We start from the raw sequence: 20425 nt of genomic DNA, 5'->3' as shown, positions 1-20425 counted from the left end.
AGCTGCTATTAAAATCCAATTGTGTGCCATACCAGTGCACCTAACTAGGTTTTTCCTGTAACCAGCACTGAAAAAAATTGAAAAGAGTAGAAGAAGGTGTTTAAAAACAGTAAGAATCACTATTACTCATTTACTGTATTTGCATCTCTGGATTCAACTTAAGCTATTTTACAGAGAACATTACAATGTTCCAAAACTAATATTTGGAAGGAAAAGCTTTAGGAAACAAATTAAACATCACTGGTACATTCATTATAAAGTATTTTGCATAGTAGAATTTTAAAAGACAAAATAAAGTTTGATCTATGTAGCACAAGTGTCTAAGAAACTTCATTTGGATACTAGCTGAAAATTAAAGCCTAAGTCCAACATTAATGACTCTAAATCAGGCACTGCCCTGGCAAGAAGAAATTTAGCCATAATCCTAGCCCCAATCTAATCTTAGTGTTAACCCAAGTTTGGCATCTTCTGCCAACTCCACAGCTACCCAGATAGGTAGTACATGACTTCCAGTAATCCTGGCCAGCTCTCTGCTGCCTTCCATCCAGCTGCTATACCAGCTTCCCTGGCACCTCACTGACCAGCACGTGTTCTAATTTGGAACCAATTTTGTCCAATCAACCGTATGAACTGCAGGGACCTGAAATCTCTTTTAGGTGGAATAACCCTAAGCTATAACCTAGTAGGAATTTGGGGCATAGCAATAAGTCTAGAAACACAAACTTTAATGAGCTAAATTAATTATTATCCCAGCCCTAGCATTAGCAGCAGACACCGCATTTTATGCAAATAGGTGTTTCTCTGCTGTTTTCCTCACCAGAAAAAAAGAAAAAAAGAAAAAAAAAGTTAAAAGTCTTTTGCTTTTCACTATAAGTCTATAAACTTCTTTAAAAGCAGTATTTAAATGAAGTATTTGAGAAATAAGTTATTTTATTAGAATATAGGTTAAAAATACATTAAAATATAGTTATTAAATACACAGTACAATTTAAGTTTTAACAAAAAATTATAAAATATTAAAAAATGATGTATTGCACACTGATGCATTTAAGATGACATGTCAACACGTTTAAAATGTGATAAATCAAATACTAAAAATATAGAATTGTAAGTTGAAAGTGAAGAAACAAAATGGTAAGTCACTCCAAGGTAGCTTGAAACTTATTTACTTACCTTTTCTGATTGATGTTTTAGTATCTACACAAAACAGCTCATTTTTTTAACTGAAAAAGGCTTGAAAAATGAGCACAGATGTAAAGAATATATGCAGTGATGTCAACATGTCCGGTAAAACTATCACGAACAGTACAAAATTTGGCCTGTGCTATATTGTACTATAATTGCCTATAGTTATATATTTTAAAGTACAATATACTTTAAATAGTTTCTCTGGAAGGAGTCAGCTTCAATAATAATTTAATTTTAAATATTTTTCTGAACAGTCTTTTCCTCCTGCAAGAAGATGTTCTCATACTTTTTGTTTCTTCATGGGGAATAGAGGAGGATATGAAGAAACAGGAAGAAAAAGATTGATTTTCAAGTTCCTCTTTCTCATTTTCCAAACTCATATCTCTTTCTCTGACAATCAAGCATTTCACTACATTTGCCAAAATACAAGCATGTTTTTAATGATAATAATTATTGCCATATTCATTTTTAGAATTCATCTTGTGGCAATGAACCTTGTTCAGTAATCTGCTCCTTAAAGAGAGTAGGATTTAGACACTTTGGGCCCTAGAAATCAGAAAGACAGTTTTCTAAGGGACTATAGAAACATGCAAATAACCAGTAGAAGAGAAGAAAAGCAGACTGAAAAAAAAAAAAGGAGAGTAATTCACAAGAAAATTAATTTGGACCTGTTTATGTGTAATTCCCCTGTTCATAGCTATAAATGGGAAACTAAGCAAATAGTGAAAAACTTCACCAAGAAGCCAGACAGAATTCATGCATCAGGCAGGATTAGATCATTGCCTTCTGTAGTCAGTAGCCAAGGAAGGCCTCTCCTTTGCTGCTCAGCTATTCACAGCGGTTATTCATTTTTTCACCTTTCATGGCAGAACTGCTGTTCTGAAGAAAGCTACAGCTGAATTTGCAGATTTACGTTTGAAATATATTCACCAAGTTTATTAGGCAAAACAAAACAAAGAAAAACAAAAACAATCAGGTCATTATCTGGAGAAGCTGGAAGTGGTTACTTTGTTCACTGAAAAGCAGAAGGAAATGGTGGTAAAGCTTGTAAAATCACGCTTGGGACCAGGGAACAAGAGGGAGACGTGGAAGTGTCAGTGAAACAGATAGGAAAGAGTGGGGAAACTGCAACTGGAAGCAGGAATACAGGAGCTGAGGAAACAAGGAGGTATTGCAATGGGAGCTGGAAAGTACTTGGTAGGAATCAGGAAACTCATTTTTGTGTAATTCATTTAAAAGTCATAGCAATCACAAAGCACAAATCGATCTAAAATTACGCTTCACTTCTTCAAATATATACTTCTTGTAGACTTGCTATTGTTACTTAAATTACTTAAATTATTGCCATTTTGATTTCCAAGCATATGTATAGTTGCAGCTCAAGATATATTTGAATGGTGTCTAAAACCACACCCTACCAAAAAAGAAATCTCAAAGCACAGCTAGTCTCCTGTAAAGTACCTGATCAACATAGACAATTCAACACCTTCCCCTCAGTGCAAAAGGACAATTCAATAGGGCTCTGGGAAGCAAATAATTGATTTAGAGATGGGCATCCAAGAAAACCTGGGTGAAGACAGCTTCCCCTCTCCTCCCACCCCAAAAGAAAGAGGAATAAATTCAGCAACTACAGTTTCTAATTCACGTGTAGATTGGCTGTGATACTATGAGAGTCTTTTGCCTATTAGGAGTTTGTGCCAAGACTGTGGTTAGTGATTAGATAATAAGATAGTAATATGATAAAAAGAAAGAGCATGACATAATGTTGCAACCAAAGATCATTCAATCATCCAATGGTATAAATGTTGACAAAAAAAGGCAGTTTAACACATTTTCTAAACTTCTCCTTCCCTGCCTTCTCTCCACCACCCTTGCCCCAGAAAAAGGCTTCTAGGGAGACATATACTTACCAAGGCAAGTATAAAGACCCTGACTTATCCACGCTAGAATAGCAAGAGTGATAAGATCTCCAAAACTTGCTGCTATAGGAGTGGCAACATTGTCAGGATTAATACCGGTTTTCTTTGATCCAACAATAACTCCAACCATTATTATTCCTAGAGTCAATGAAGAAGAAAATACAGTAATCATATCTACTGTTGGAACCCCATAGGAAATGTCAAGACAATGGCAATTTCAAACTTAATAAATAAGAAGTCTGTGCTTTTGTCCCAGGATGATCATTCCTCTCACCTAGATGATTTCTGCATGTTTAAATTTTAGCCATTCTTAAGAATGAAGTTAGATATTTAAAAAAAATACAGTAAGCATGCAAAAATATCGAACCATCTGTACAATGAACTATTTTGCTTATGATTAGAATTAGCACAACTTAAATCGTAAATCAACCATTTCCTGAAGAAAAAATATTCAGTGTATTATTTCTACACCCCATTAACTTTAGCTGACTGAAATTTAAATGGCTCTACAATGAAAACAACATAAGATTAAATACTTGGACGTCAGATATTGTGCAAGATTTCCAGCTAAGTACTCAATACCAAAAGTCAAGAAGCTACATCATAATTTAAATTAAAACTAGGCAACACATGAAAATGTAGCTTGCTACCCACTTAAAGCATTTCAAATTGACACTGTTGGTTTCTATTATTTTCCTACATACACCAACACTAACTTTTTAAAGAGACATTTCCCTACAGAATGGCTACTAAAAATAAAACTCACACTGCTATTAACATCCTTCTTTGGCACAACTTGAGTTAATTTACCCCTCATCATACAATACACGAAAGTGCTTCAATTGTGTATACTATTCTTCATGTTATTTTAAAGAATTTTTGAAGATTTGGTATTATAATTTTCATTATATTTTTCATGTATTGTAGCAAGTAATAACATTTATTGTAGGGTAAATGAGTTCACTTTCAGAGAAACTGCCTGAAGAGTTACACTCCAAGAAACTTGCAAAAGAAAGAACTGAAATGATCCTGTTTGATCACAATATCTGAAAAGCACCTGTTTCATGCCTAGGAGGCAGAAACTTAGAAAGTAATTTCCTGTGCTGGCCTATCACCAGATAACGTTAAAAGTTTCTCTTCATGTCCAGCTTATACATAAGTGGAAAAAACACACTCATGTTCCCCCGTTCTCTTGCTGCTCTTAATTTTGTTACATGATCAAATTTAATGGCTTTGGAGTCACTAAAGTGTATGCTCATAATTCCATGCTAAACATTTACAATTTTGCACTTTTCACTTAATTAAGCATATCAAATTAGTAAAAAGGAAGCTAAACATTTTACTTGATTTACTATTATTAAGACTACTGATCGCATATTTTCATTAAGAATATGTCAAAAGTAGAGGAACCTTTTTTTCCCCCTCATGCCCATTAAATACCATATTTTGCGGTTAAATATGTCCTGACAATTGGCAAGAGAAGCTTAATTTCATCACGACATGTGGCTCCAGACAGATACATTGGTACTGTTTGTAGAAGGGGACTTGAACTCAATCCAGAACTTTCATATAACAAGCCAATTTGTTAATTTCAGAAACAAGCAAAACATAAAATAATATATAAGCAGCATGGATAGATAACCAGGGAGTTTGGATTCAGCTAAGTTAACATCCAAGATAACTTGAGCTTAATTACAAATAAGTTCCATGTATTAAGTGTTAAGAACATACTTTGTACATCAATTAATATAGAAAGTAGGGGAAAAAGTTCTCCATCCTATTAGGTGAAATCTAAAAACATACTTTTTTATTCTATTTTTTTAGACGTGCTGAGGAGGTCAAGCAAATCAAACCTTTTCTAAAGAATATGACAGATTAATGTAATATTCAGGCCTCTATGGAAATTGCAGAAGGGTTGTTCTACCCTCAGCTGTGTTTCACATGTATTACACCCTGCTGGACTGAAACATAATATACACTCAGCATCCACAGAGAACTAAATAACTGTAAAAAGTAGCATATATACTTCTTTTACCTTGTAAAAGAGAAGCTATGAATGCAGTTGCTACACTGCTAGAACACAGAAGGATTGAATGATCAAAACGGTATTTGCCCTCTGGAATCCAGCCCAATATAACTGCTGCCACTGCTGCCAGAAAACCAACTACTGTTGCCTGAACCTGGAAAAGAAAAAGAAGGTGAACACATGTTTTTTAGTGATCTGTGATTCTTAAAAATAATTGAGACTTAAGAATAATTTTCTGTTATTCTTTCCTCCTATTTACGTTTATTTGCAAGTTGTAAAGGCAGCATGTTCACCCATTCTGTATAGACAATGATAACCCTAGATGATGAAGAAGAAACATCTTATGCTAGCAGAAAAGGCTTTACTGATAATTCAGACTCAGGAATAACAAAACTCAAATTAGGGAAAAGAGCTGAGGAATTACCAGAAGCCAAAGATGAAATGCCTAAAGAGGTTCCTAAGCCACTTAAAACAATGAAGTCACAGCAAAAACATTTCACTTATTTTTGAGTATGTTTTTTTATAACATATGAGTATAAAATAGTTCTAAAGATTAAGAAATAGTTGCTCTGGAGAACAAATACTCCTTTGTTCAAATGACCCAGCTATTTAAAATATTGTTTATTATCCAAAAGCTCTATCACATACTTTTCCTGTAAATATTGAGTCCAATGAAAATACAGCATTGAAAATATTTGAGAGGTTATGTTCAAGAGGTTTTGCCAAATCTGAAATTTTTATCCCGTCTTCCTTAGAAATGCTCTCTCAAAAAAAATAAAAGGAAGTACCCTTGGTGCAGTCACAAAGAATACCTCTTCTTGTGATAAATATAAGCTCATATCGTTTTAGAGAAGAACTACACTGTACCAAAACAAAACAAGACAAAACAAAACAAAACAAACATATAAAAACCCTGTATGTTAAGTATGAACCAGTGTAATAGGGTAGTTTCCTGTTAACATTGTCTGTCTCTATACTTGATTACTTTTAAAAAAACTTAGTTCACCTAGAAAAGTTAATCAAACAAGTTGATTTATTTACCTGTTTTAAGGCCAAATTGCCAATTATTAGGTTCCATTTCTCAATGGGAGAATCCATTTTTCCAATATTTACCTGTCAAAATTACAAGAGAATTTTAGACGTTTGGGTTTAAACTTACATTACTTTGAAAATGCACTAACAAGGCAGAAACCCACAAATAATTCAACTCTCACCAAAAGATAGACATTTTGAAAGCAAGTGAAAACTGTGCTTCACTTTTTCAAGTTAAGCATTGCTGTTGATTTAAAATCGTATTCACACTAGCTATCCAAGAGCAGCTAAGCTTGATGCAGTTTTACACAGTAACTTGTTTGACATTAGCTTATTGTGCAAGATATATTAGCTGCCTTGTGTTCCAGGAATGCCCAGGCAACACCAGTGATTAGATCAGTGGCTGGAAGGGAAAATTCTCAGTGTTCAGTCACTTTAAACTAAGCTTGTTTCTATGGTCCTTTAGTTCTATGAGCCAATAAAAAAATACACAACTATACAGTGTATGGACACAAACACTTTCATAAAAGTGTTTTAATTGACTGCAGTGGAACTACTTGCATAGAATAACTGCAAGTGGTTACAGACTCATGATGCTTTAAATGATAGAGGTCCAGTCTTAAAGCAGTAGCTGGAAGACAGCAAATGAATTATTCTAACAAATGAACAAGTACATACATGGTCTTTTATAATGTACTTCAAACCTGTATTTTTTGAGTTAGAGGACAAAATCTGAAGATAGTACGTACCACTGCAGTATAATGATATTTAAAATAACTACTTTCTTGTAAAAATGGTGTAAGTTTGTAAGTTTTTAGCATAAATTTCAGTGGTGTTTCCCATACAATCCTAACCTACAAGATACTTTATATTTCTCAAAATGTAGAAAGTCTTAATGCATATTTTTCCTCTTTTTATAATTTCTTTATGATCAGTTTTATACTTCAATTTCTTTTCCACTTTGTTCCACTTTCTGATATTAATGAGTTGTGAGGAACTAAGTACTAAAAGAAATACCAGCTTATAAAAAAGGAAATGTAATAAGACACTTTATCCCAATCTACACTATAAATACTTTACAGCGTTTGAAGTACAGTCAAAGCTCCACAAAGATATGCATTAATTTTAAATATTACATCAATATTTAAGGAAGTTTGGATAAGAATTTCCCTTGTGTCTTTCTTAAATATATACACTAAATGAATTAAATGACAGTTTATAGAGAGGTTCACTTTTTTTGTCCTTTGAGAAAGTTTTTGGAAGAAAAGCACCCTATCAAACCAGTAATCTTGCAAAGAACTTAATCCAGTCTTAAAGAGAGCTGCTACCAGAAGGTATAGTTCTTTTTCCTCACCATCATCCACACATTCACCTTGTCTTTCTTGAACAAGGTCCACCAATTTCATGAGTAAGTTCAGAGCAACTTACAAGCCACGCAGACTTGCTTGATGGTTTGATGGAAAACACTTTCTTCTGGAGTAAAAAGATTTGTTTATTTTTTTTTATTTGTTTATTGTTAAGTAACAAAAGGCTTATGAATTCTATAAAGTCAAATTGCTAATGCCTAACCCCAATAACACATAGTCAAAACAAAAGAGTCTGCATAAAGTTTACAGGGATGTCTGGATGAGTGGTTGTTTCTTTTTGTTTTCATTTATTTATTTATCTATTGTTATTGTTGTTGTTTTCACTTCCTCTTAAAAAAAGAAAAAGTAGTAGGGAGAAAAGGCAGCAGTGTGAACTGAGACAATGAGAATGACTCAAACAACAAAACAATGCAAAACACACAATATAAATAGTATGCTTGAATGGGCAGTTGCCTAAGCACACCTCATACACTTCTGCCAGCACAGCAGTGGGATAAGGGAGAATTTCACATCCATACTAACACCAAAGAGAAGTACAAGCTACGCCCTGAAGTTGATTGAAACCACAAAGATGATTAGTTTACAGCCCCAAGAGCATAGACACATATACAAATTCAGATGCAATTATTAGCTAGCTGAGCAAGAAGGGTATGAATTAGTTCCAATGCTGAAGTCATTCTGGAAATGTCTTCCTCAAAGGTAAAGCTATTCACAGAGGCACAGTCTTGTATTTAGTGTGTACCTGGTGGGGAGCTGGCTTCAGCAAATTCAGGCATCAGAAAACAAGCAAACAAGAAAAAGATATCAACGCAAGTCTGTTCATACAAAGCTGGGAAACAGCTTGGTGCTGGTGGTGCTGTGACGGTGACACCAGGCAATGCCAAAGAAACCAGAGCTCCCACATGCCATAAAGCATTGTCTGAAGAAACGTACACTTCACTGACCTCTTCTCAGTCAGCTAATTTACCTTCATGATGGCAGGCTGCTAACAGAGCTGGCTAACTTGTTTTTGCCAAGCCAGACGTGGCAATTTCTTGTATTGAGGTGAGGGGAAGCCTTGAATAAAATGCTTGAATAAAACCTACTGAATCATTAGCTGACTTACGTCTTGGTGAGACTTAATGACAGTGGTAAGTGGCACTGGCAATACTCCTCAAACTAACACTTTTCATATTGGGCTGTTGTCGGGAGGCTTGGGCTTCAAATGGCCGAACTGGCTCCAAAAAATCACACTCAAGACATCTGCAGATCACGTTATCACACAATTAATGGGATATGCTTAAGAATGCCATTCTGGGCTGAGCAGAAATGTCCTGAACCTCATGATGTCAACTTAGCCACTGAACACGCAGCCAGTGTTGTGGAAACTCTAGTATCAACTTTCTGTGTGTGAGGGGGATCAACTCCTGCACTTTTGGTAACATTCAATGGATGATACAAACTGGGGCTAATGTTCCCAGTGCAGACAAAAGGTCTGTGTGACCCTTTTCCAAATGTTCCCTGAGATCTATGAGTTTCACAAATGACATGGCGTTGGTGATGATGGGGAAACCAACCACTGACTGGCCCAGAGAATAGGTGCTGGAGGCATGATCTGACAAAGATCAAGGATGTAATTTGGACAAAGAATTAAAGATCCCATTAACAGAAACAGAAGAGGTGGAGGTAATTCTTAACCTCTTTTTAAGCTTTCAGTTAGGCACTGGTAGATATTGGGCTTCCCTGATTGTGTTTTTCACTGTGCGATACAATCACTTTCAACCCTCAGACCATGAGCTGTAACAGTCAGGAACAAATTAAGCAACATGTCAAGCCAAAAGAAAGTAAGGTAGAAGATAAATTTATGCATGACAGTAAACTTAGTAAGGTTAAAACAACAAATATTTTTAAGAAACAGACAGAATACACAGAAAAGTAACCACTAAAATCAAACAAAACAAATATGAATAGCTAAGGCTGCTACTGACAAAGATGCAGTACATGTCAATTCTTATGCACGAAAAAAAGGGTATGGGGCAAAACTCAGTAGTTTCTATAACAGGCATGACACAAGCAAACCTTCACAGGACTGCTAAGGTTATGTCCATCACAGTGTGCATTTGGACAATCACTCAATATAATGTGATAATGAAATGTATTAATGACAGAAACCTGGGAGGCATTGTCAATACAAAGCATTGAAATATACAAAAACTGAATGACCTTGAGGATTACAGCAATGGAAACAAATGAAATTCAACAGTAGAAGTGCAAGGTTATGCGCTTACTGACCAACAATATTTATGCCAGCAGATGGGAGCAACAACTGGAAATAGCACAAAAGGAGAAATACTAGGACACAGTAATTGATTACAAAGTAACTATGAGGTCTAAACCCAACACTGCTCAGAAAATAAATCCATATAAATGAGAAAGTTTCAAGAGCAATTTTCAAGGGAAATAGGGAAGCGCTATTTTACAACGACATAGCGAGGTCCCCTTTGGAGTTATATACACCTGTGACTGAACATTTTATAATAAGATTCATTCAAGCAGCAACAGGCAGAGAAAAGAGGCCTTGCTGGAAAATGGAAAGCTTATCTTAGAAAGGTAGTGTCTTACAGAGATACCCAGTTCAGGTACTACAAATAGCTTAGCCACCTAATTAGTTCATGTTAGTTATTTACACACACAGAAATATTTATGCTAAAGTAATCCGGATTGCTTGGGCTAGAAAAATGAAGGTACAGAATATCTCTACATGACATGTAGAAAAGAACTACGACAAATACATACAAAAGGAGACTGCAAATAAAACAGTTACGCTATGTTACAGTGCTGACCCCCACACACCAAAAAAAATCGAAAAAAAAAAAGGAATAAAATTATTTAGCAAGAAAGTAAAAAAAAAATCTTACAGTTTGATCAATAAAGGTCTGGAGTGGCAATGTGAGAAATGTTTTATTTTGGTGTCAAGGGGTCTTTGGAATAATATATTCAAAATATTCATGTTAGCATATTCAAACCCCATCAAGGCCAAAGACATCTGCCAACCTGACAGAATACAAATGTAAATCTGCTTTATCTTTTTGAATGATGACTCAGAAGAGACAAAAGAAGTAAAATTTTGATATGTGAAGATTGGAAGACGGTTGTCTTTTTAACTTTGCCAATTTAATAACAGATTTAAAGAGCTCCCGTAAAAGCCAGATTAAGCCATACACATAAATCACTAGAGTTCCAAAGATTTGTTTTCAAAAATTTACAACACCTATCTGAAGGGGGAAGGAGAAGAGAAAGTTACTTACAGCAGTTGACAGCCGGGATGCCAAGGTCATTTCCAAATTTCCTTTGAGACCAAGAAGTGCAGGAACCAAGATAAAAACTTCAGTAACATTCTTGAACACATCCCAGTGCTATTTAAAGGACACAGTGGGAAAAAAATCAATTGAAAAATTCTCTAATTCTCTTTAGGTCTTCTTTAATGTAATGCCAAAAATTCTGTAACTCATAATTAAAGTCTCTATAAAAATCGATCTTTTAATACTAGACCTAAAAGTCTTTAAAAGCAAGATCTGTTATCTATCCAGATAATACAGAATTATGACTGCATACTACTATTTCAAAGACCAGAATACCAAAAGCAAGAGATACAAAACTTCCTAAATTATTGCATCTCCACTACTGTACTTTCTTTGCATCTTTTAAATAAAGACTAAGCAAAGGTCATTGGAAATTTTTACTCTTCCTGTTGTGTAAGTATTTATTTCTTACTCTCTCTGAAAAGAGTTCAAGTACCTAATCTGTTTGATGCATGTAATTTCTGTTTGTATAGTGCATGTTAGTTTCTGCCACTTAAATTAAACTACTACTTCAAAGCCATCATCAGAAAAAAAATGAAGTTTAATAACATTTATTTTATAGCAGAAAGCTAGAGCTAAATAACAAACCTAGTTAAAGAGAGATAATTAATTTGAAGCTTTTTAAAATGACTTTAAAATAATACCACGTGCTATGACTGCTTTTGGAAACTGCTCTTAATTTACAATATTTTCATCTTTTCTACTGCAGCTGTTTAGAAACCTCACGTAAAAACTGCAAGGAATAAGCTGTCAAATGGACAGAGCTTGTAAGTGAAAAAATGGCTCCTAACTCTTAAGTATGAAATTTAGAAGAATACAGATTTCCAAAACCCTGATTTTTTAAAGCAAATGAGGACAAACTCCAATATTTTTTGTGTGTGTTGAGTTCTTGGTGTAGAAATGCTCTACTACTTCCTATGCCTGTCAATCTATGTATTTAATATGTAATCACGTATCAGCTTAAACTGAACTAACAAAACCACAATGTAAATCATCTTTGCATTCAGGAATTTGCAGCAATTTGAAATATGATAGTAAATAGGATCAATTCTCAAATGTAAACAAGATATCAGAATTTCTTGTATATGAATTCACATATGTACTTACAACTGAGAAAGAACAGCCATGAAAAGGTTCGTTAAAAAAAAAAAAAAAAAAAAGCTTAGAATGCTTTGTCTTCCTTACATTTTCATTTTCAGAAGATTTTCTATCACATTTCAATACCCTGCTCTACTGACATCATAGATTTATGCTTAGTTTAAGGTAGAAAAAGCTAACGGTTATTTAGTTTTGTCTTTTTTCACATTTCTCTCATGGATGCTGCTGAACTGAGAAACCAAGAAAGATTAAAAGTAAGATAGAAGGAAAAAACAAGGTAATATCTCAATCCAGATCAAAGAACAGCTACCCAAGTACTTCTGCTCCTTTCAGAGAAGAAAAGCATGGCGAAATATTGGATTGGAAGCCAGTAATGGCAGTAGACACAACTGCCTCTTTTGGCTGATCATTACGCTGTATCACGACATAAAACACATACTAACTGTGGATGAACAAAGCATCTGTAAAAGAATAAAACTGGCAGTATGTATATGAACAAAGTACAAGATTGATGCAAAACAGTGTAAGGAAACAGTAAAATTTGCTTGTCAATTTTGATTTTCCTTTTTCTTAATGTACAAAGTGTCTTTTCATTGCGATTGCTTTAAGACCATGTTTTCTTTACTCTCTCAAGATTTTGAGTGACAAAAGGAGAAAAAAAGGGAAGGGAAAGGAAGGGAAGGGAAGGGAAGGGAAGGGAAGGGAAGGGAAGGGAAGGGAAGGGAAGGGAAGGGAAGGGAAGTGGAAGGGAAGTGGAAGTGGAAGTGGAAGTGGAAGTGGAAGTGGAAGGGAAAGTGGAAGGGAAAGTGGAAGTGGAAGGGAAAGTGGAAGTGGAAGGGAAAGTGGAAGGGAAAGTGGAAGGGAACTTAAGAGATCATAGAATCATAGAATCATAGAATATCCCGAGTTGGAAGGGACCCATAAGGATCATCAAGTCCAACTCCTGGCACCACACAAAATTAATACAAAAAATCCTCATCTAGTCATCCTCATCAAAAGATCATCTAGTACAACTGCCTGAACAATTATGGGATAACCAAAAGTTAAAAAATGGTCACCTCTTCCTTCAAGTGAACTTTAAGTATAGCTAAAGAAATCTCAGAGACAGAATGAAACAAAGCAAAACCAGATGGACTTCTCTACTGTCTTTTCAGTTTGAATAGTGTGGTTATTTCATCTGTTTGAATAATTTTTTGTGCATCTACTCATACAGGAAGAGAGAATCCATTAGATTAGTGTTTACAACAAATTTCTGGTTTTGAAAAAAAAAAAAGTAGGTAGGAAATAAAAGCAAATATAGCCTTCAAAAAGCAAAGAGTAGGCAAGAAAGTAATTTAGTCCATTAAGCCTTCCTTAGCTATTACTTTCTTCAGAATTTTCTTCAAGTATAACTGCACAAAAAATACTTCATAGGCAACTTTTATTTTTAACTCTACTGAAATGCTGCAAACACCTACAACTGTGTTAAGCTAGAAAGCACTCTTAAAAATGTTCTCTATGGTATAATGTTCCTATAAAAATGTTCCTTAACTCCAAAACAGGTTTTAAAAATACTATTAATGTAACTCTTAAAATTCAGAGAAAGTTGTATTTTATTTTAATCCTGAATAACTATCATCAGTTAAATCTGCTAGCACATATCTACCACAACTATATTTCAAGGTGGAAGTGACTTTGCAGCCCTGTTCACACCAATAATGTTTTTAACTTCAAGTGTTCTGTATACCTAACACTATATAAAAAAGTCACTTCCACTTGAATACTCAAAAAAGCTCTAATACACTGAATTTCATTTATTATATGAATTTAATGCACACTTTCATATGCATGTGCATTATCATAGACCAGATCTACACATTATGTCAGAAATTGCATAGGCTGCAAGCACACTTGGAAATGAGATAATAAAATAAATTCTCGTATCTTTTTAAACACCTATGCATTGTGGCATCACAATTAATTACAATTTCCACTTAAAGCTGAATACATTTATTACTGTCAAAAAGAATTTGAGCATGTTCATTGCTATACTTCTATCTTCAGTTAAAGCAGATGGTAACATTTCTTTTCGCCAGATTACTGTGGCTAAGTGACAACACTTACCAAGTCCTGACTGACTCCAAATGAAATATTTGAACTATTTAAGACAAGTTTTGGGGGAGAAGGAGTTCATAATAGCAAAGTCTTATACAGACCTAATTACCCCTAAATACTGTGAACATCTACATTATCATGCCTTAGAACTATCAAAACCCACAGATTATCTGTTAAAAAAATATCTTCCAAAGCAAATACCAACCTGTACAATATCCAAAACCATGCCGGCAGAAACAGTTCCGAATCCTGCTAGCAAAAAAGGTACAAGTATCTGCAATGCCATAATACTACTAGATTCTTTGGGTTGTTTTCTACTCCCTTCCACAATAATATCTTCATTACTGTCACTAGACAGGTTGTCTTCTTGCAACATGGCATCTGTTTCTGAAGTGTCCATTCCATCACAGTAATTATAACTGGTAAAATCATCATATTTAGGGCTACAGCTAGTTGGGCTGTGTCCATTACTTCCATGAAAAGTTGGTTCTGCAAAGTGATGGTACTCTGTGTGCTGGTCAGATCTAACATTATAATTGTGTCCTGCTGGCTGTAATCCATCTTGCCAGATACCATTCACTTTTTTGTGTCTTTCATCCTGGTTTATTTGGTAAACAACAGGAACCATACTCAAAAGTAAACTCAAGAATTTATCAGACTGAATTGTACTAAAATTTATGGTCCAGTTTACAAAACCTTCTCTGTCATGAACTTTGCTGTTTGTTTTGGCAATGGTAGATCTGCCTTTACAGTTAGTCATAGTGCTATAGAAGTACAGGTTGGAAAAGCACTTTGTTCTTCAGACGTCAGTGAAGAAATCTTGTAGATGAGTCATCAAGAGCCACGCTTGATAATTTTAAAACAGATAAACCAAAATGTTCCTTTTTTGCATGCAAAAAGTTTTTTTCAGAAATCTCAGGTCTTCAACAATTCCATAAGCAAGTCTGGATCTGAAAAAAAAAAAGTATATATAAAAAACTTGAAAATATTTTAACTCTCTACAGAAGGCATAAGATACTAGTTTAATGTTTAGGCCACCCACTACCTTTTCAAAGTAAGTGTTTGTAAACAAGCCACTCTCCTCCAACCCTCAACTACCTAAATTGAAAGAAATTAGAAGGGAAAAAGAGAAAATTGGTGGGTGAGGAGGTTTCACAAATCAGTGTACTTTCCAGTGAGACAAAGATAAAGCAACGTGGACCGTAAGTGAATTGGTGAGGGCCCAACTTTTGCCTTCTTAAAGTCCAGAAGTCAAAGCCATTAGGCAAGTCCTGAGTTTAGTCCTAGACTTCCAGCGTCCTTGGAAGCAGTAGGTCCCCAGAGGAAATTGTTTGTGGAAGGTGCACAGGTGAGGTAAAAAAGAGCCCACATGGTGCGCTGTGGTGCTGCTGTTGTTCTTCATGCCCTGTGCTAATGGCAGGAAGCACAGAAAAAAAGGGGAAAAAACACCTTTCAAAACAGATGTGGCAAGCCTGAAGTGATATTCTGGGTGGCACAGTCTTTATGTGTTGATAGCCTCTGCTCCTCAGCCCCATAAAATGATCGCAAAAAAATATGGGCACGTACAATTCAAAAGCATGCTGATTTAAGATCTTACTTACCGAATTTGCTCTGAAGCAAACATATAAATTATGTTAAATATAGAGAGATTCTATATATGCAATAAAGCTGGATGTTTTTTAATGAAATACTACAGTATCAAGGAAAGAAGGCAGTAGTGAAATTCAGACCAATTCAGCCCAGTCTACAATAGTTTATATTTGTATATAAGCTAAGTTTATATTAGTATATATAGTATACTAGTGATTTAAAAATACACCTGCAGCACTATACTCATAAATATGGTATATTAAATTTTAATTAAAATTAGAAACAAAAACTGTTAGGAGTTAGGATAAATAAGATATCACAAAACTGATTTTTATTTAATTTTGCATGAGGCATCGGTTGCACATATTTCCTTAAAGATACTTTATTCTCCTGTCTAGTGACCACTAAAATATTATTACTTGATCAATATTAACACCAGATGTGGTCAGTTTGTTTTGCTTTCTGCAAGTCATCCAAAGACAATATATCTTTTATGTTTAGTGTGATTTTATGTGTATTTATTTCTGCTTTCAAATTGCTGCTATGGTAGAATATTAGACAACGATATATAGGCAGTCTCGAGTCATTTGACATGTCCTCCATCAGAAGCCACTTCACTTTCCTCTTCTTTAGTTTTCATGTTGCAATAATAGTTACAGTAATTTACTAGAAGTACAACAGTATTCATTTGACTGGAAGTTTTGTTGACCTGTATTTATTACTAGACTCCATGAACACAAGTAAATCATTGGTACAAACAAAGAACAAAGGTTGGGCAGACTGAACTAATATGATGTTGGATAACACATTTCCACAAACTCAAGAGAAAAAAAAAATCTATGCAAAGCTGCAAAAAGTTATATTTTTACAAACTGCAGGAAATAGAAATAGTTCAGGGTTGAAGGATTTTTTATCTATTTTCCTAAGAAAATAGGGTTACTAAGATCATATATATATGTTATGATGCCTACACTTTCCATCTCTCCGTTTCAATGTTTTTTAAATCATCCAATATTTTTGAAGCAATTTCAATTACGTTTGACAGAAAATAGAGATGTCAAAGCTTTTAGTTACTAACAGCCTTACAGGAGAACCTGACTGGTGCCCTTGCTGTAAGGCATCTTCAAACATGAGTTAGGATAATTCGCCCACATACAGCCACAGCAAGTCAGCTTCAAATCTCCTGCTGCTTACAGAATTACTTGTTTGGTTTTTGTCAGTGAGGAGACGACTCAGACTCGACATGAAGACTTTCCCTCTATCAGTTGCGTTATCCAAGGCAGCTCTGACCAAGAAAATAATATTTTAAAAGCAACAGTGGAGTTTATCATTCGATTTAGAAAGAAGTCAAATTTTGCAAGAAAAACAAAAACAAAACCCACAATTTTTTCCACATGTCAAAAAGAGGAACCAAGATTCCTGAAATATCTTTTTGCCACTCTGTAGTAGTTTGTGCTATGTTGAACCTTTTGTTATATATAAAAACTTGTAGGCCTCAATTCTAGTTTCCCCACACATCATTATGAGGAACAAAACAACAAAATGACCTTTGTTGCTGTCCCAGAGGAGCTCTAACCACAGTCGAAAATGGTGCTTGGTTACGTGCTACAGAAAGAGAACAAGAAGGAGCAATTTAGTTTCTGCCTGACCCAAGCAAGGGTAAGTAAAGAAAGTAAAAGAAAAGATAGGATGCATAAAAAAAGACAAGCAGATGTGTCATTAAACTAGCAGCTTAACTATTACCAGAATCTGTGACAACAGAGCTTTATAGAAGGATTAAGAGGAATGAAAGGGAAGTTCATGGAAATTGTGGAAAATCAGGGTTTCAGGAAGGCTGTAACACAGGGTGCTGAAGGTTCCCAGCTGATTTATGAGGATGGAAAGCAGCACACGAGTTCTGCAGAGGGCAAATTTAAGATTGCTTTAGCCAGGTGACTTTCAGTCGATCACAAGAAGCATCCAGATTAGAGGTGAAATAATTCAAAAATGGGATGTGAAACTAAGATTGGAAGTGTCCAAGATAAAAGCCACATAGCCCGACTCAGCCCCAGTGTAAGGATTTTTAGGGGTGGCAGGTTTTTGGTTTTGTTTTTTTTTTTTCTCAGGGGGTGGGGGGGAGCGCGGAGTGGAGGAGTAAGAGATGACGGATTTAATTTCACTCCCAGGGAAATACACTGAGAAAATTTCCCAATAGCTTTAGCAAGGCAGAGGCTGGCTGTCATTGTGGTTACTCTGATGTCCTCCAGTCACATCACTGGAGTGCTAGACTGCTGACTCATGGAAATTACTCATTTCTCTGGAACTCCGGCCAAAAATATTTGGGTTAATTGCCCATATCTTTATACCATATGGGGTTTTCTCCATGTAAGTCTATACTTTCTATTTTCTTAAGATATGGATCTTTTGGGGGTACTGTGGTTTCATTTAATATGAGAGATTATTAACAAACAGAAATCACACCTAAAAGAACAAAGGGGGACAGAAAAATGATTCAGTCAACTGTAAAAGTTACAAACAGGGAAAAAGCTTGGCCTGGATGGCTAACAGTTGAAATGAGAAAGTACAAAGCAGTCTGGATGACAGTCATTTCTATTTTTCCTACCAAAAGGACCTGAAATGCCAAAATGAGGTAACGGTAAATGCTTAAAAATGAGAACTTTAGAAGATGAACTGAAAACTATCCTACAAAATTTAAATATACAACGAAGAGTAATTACATCTTTAGAGCATACACAGAGGAAATAACTTTGAAGCCTTCTGAATGTAAGCATTCGTTTCTAAAAACCTGCTCCAGCAAAGATAATCTTCCAAATGTCACCTGATACAATAATTTTATTCTGAGTTACAGGATGCTAATATTGCTGCAGTTTTAGTTTTTTGCTTGTAGCTACAAAACACTTGTACCTGCTACATCTAAGGAAAAACATGATCTCAGGGATTAGAAGTCCCTAAGAAGCTTTATCATTGACAAGAACAATTGTGATTTTATTGTGTTGTCTAGAAAAGATATAGCCAGGTAAAGGAGCAAGCACTACTAGAGTAACTACTAGAGTAACTCATGTGAAATAAAGGAAGTAAAAATATCAAAAATTGCATCCAAAAATGCGAGGAGATAAGTGAATCTTGTTTCCTGCCATATAACCAGGAGGTTACAGACAAAGGTGAACTAATAAAGAAGAAAAAAAAAAAGAGAGAAAGAGAGAGAAAGACAAAGATCCTTTGAGAAGTCAGAAAGCAGCCTCAAATTTATTATACTCAGCATGTTATATGTGAAATGAAAGGACACCTTGTCTTTCTGCCTACAAGCAAAATAATGAGCTCTGCCCAGAGTATGAATATAATCATTTTCAACTCATTATTGTTTCCTAAATAGCTACATTTAACAGTTCCTTCTTTTCCTTCATTCACTTTATACCACATAACAATTACTGTGTGTTATTCACCTCTCTTTCTCAGTCCTGCAAACACACACAAATAGGAAACAGAGTCATACCCTGCTGTGTGCTGAGGACTTATTCCTGAAAAGTGAGACACTTAGCAATCTGGCACACAACAAAGCAATTTTCTCCACAAGAATTAATACAACTAATGCATACAGCAATTTTTAAAATACATACAGAGACAGCATGTCTGATGCTGTAACTGGACAGGCAGAAGGAGATGGTGTGGAAAATACAGAGGACCACCAGCTGGAAGAGATGCTGATTTTTGGAAATGAATAGCTGCTTCGGTAAAATCTCTCATACTTCAGCCATGAAACTGAACACCTGACTGTTATCAGATTTTTCCATCCTTCACTTTTGATTGACTTGATTGGTCTTGTCATATCTGAGGAAGATGAAGATGACATGGAAAATGTAACTGTTCAGGAAGAGGCAGCAAGAATGCTCTTCGTTATTACCCAAACGTTGTTTCAGTCACGGTGAGGATTCAGTTCTCAGGAGCGTAGCAAGGAGGAGCTTCTTACACGCCTTCCCAGCACCTAAAGAACATCCACCACCAGCAGGATCAAGGGACTGAGTTCTATGGCTAAAAATTTGATCGTACAGCAATTACACTGCTGACGATTGATTTAAAGCATGAAAACAATCACCATACTTTTTAAAGTACCTTCAGAAAAAGCGGAAGAGGGAAGAATGTTGAAGCACAGAATACGAAACTTTTCTAAAGTCAATATTATGTGAGGCTAAAACAAATATTTATTGAAGTCTAAGGCTACGAAAATTAATTTTCTGATTTCTTTCAGAGTCTGGCTAACAAAATGAAAAGATAACACCAAACTAAACAATACTGAGAGCTTTCACAGGATCCATATCTAATCATACCGTAGTCAAAGCCCTTTTTTCCTATAAGCTGCAAACAATTTTTACAGGTAATTTTTTAAGGCAATAATAATCTCTATGCTGCACTTCTACGTGGCTTAAAATAAAACACCATAGCTTAAACGTGTCTGAGAAACACCTCTCAGTACAAGAACAAGCCTTGGAAAGGGATATTCAGGCACGTTATATGAAATATTAATGAAACACTGACCTTTAATATGTTGCCATAATAAACAGGTAGGTACAACCTTAGAAAGGGCCTTTCTTTGGACAACAGACTATGTATGTGATAATCTATTGTAGAGAAAATTCAGGACTCTAGCTTTGCTCATTTTCACACTTGTTTGCAAAACACTCCTCTTCAGAACGGTTAACATACTAATCACGTGTACAGCAACAGGAATTTTGCCACTGATTTAACTGAGGTTAGGATTTCATCATTTGAGAC

General features: G+C 35.2%; 1 protein-coding gene across 3 annotated transcripts in view; it reads right to left on the bottom strand.

Moving 5' to 3' along the window:
- Positions 1-20425, bottom strand: part of SLC41A2 (solute carrier family 41 member 2) — a 57875-nt gene that overhangs the window by 34143 nt on the left and 3307 nt on the right. The window contains exons 2-7 of one of the 3 annotated variants that reach the window (XM_066997278.1): positions 19402-19637; positions 14271-15015; positions 10820-10927; positions 6175-6246; positions 5143-5287; positions 3099-3245 (exon numbers count right to left, since the gene is read on the bottom strand). In XM_066997278.1, the coding sequence (XP_066853379.1) occupies positions 3099-3245; positions 5143-5287; positions 6175-6246; positions 10820-10927; positions 14271-14825 (1027 nt within the window). In that variant the 5' untranslated portion in view covers positions 14826-15015; positions 19402-19637. Of the gene's footprint in view, positions 1-3098; positions 3246-5142; positions 5288-6174; positions 6247-10819; positions 10928-14270; positions 15016-19272; positions 19373-19401; positions 19638-20425 lie in introns of those variants that run through there. The other 2 variants (XM_013180970.3, XM_066997273.1) reach the window with 2 other exon arrangements.

The sequence above is a fragment of the Anser cygnoides genome, chromosome 1, assembly GCF_040182565.1.
Source record: "Anser cygnoides isolate HZ-2024a breed goose chromosome 1, Taihu_goose_T2T_genome, whole genome shotgun sequence".
In the NCBI taxonomy this organism is placed as follows: Eukaryota; Metazoa; Chordata; class Aves; order Anseriformes; family Anatidae; genus Anser; species Anser cygnoides.
Note: the sequence above shows the minus strand (reverse complement) of the source record. Positions and strands in the feature narration are given on the sequence as shown.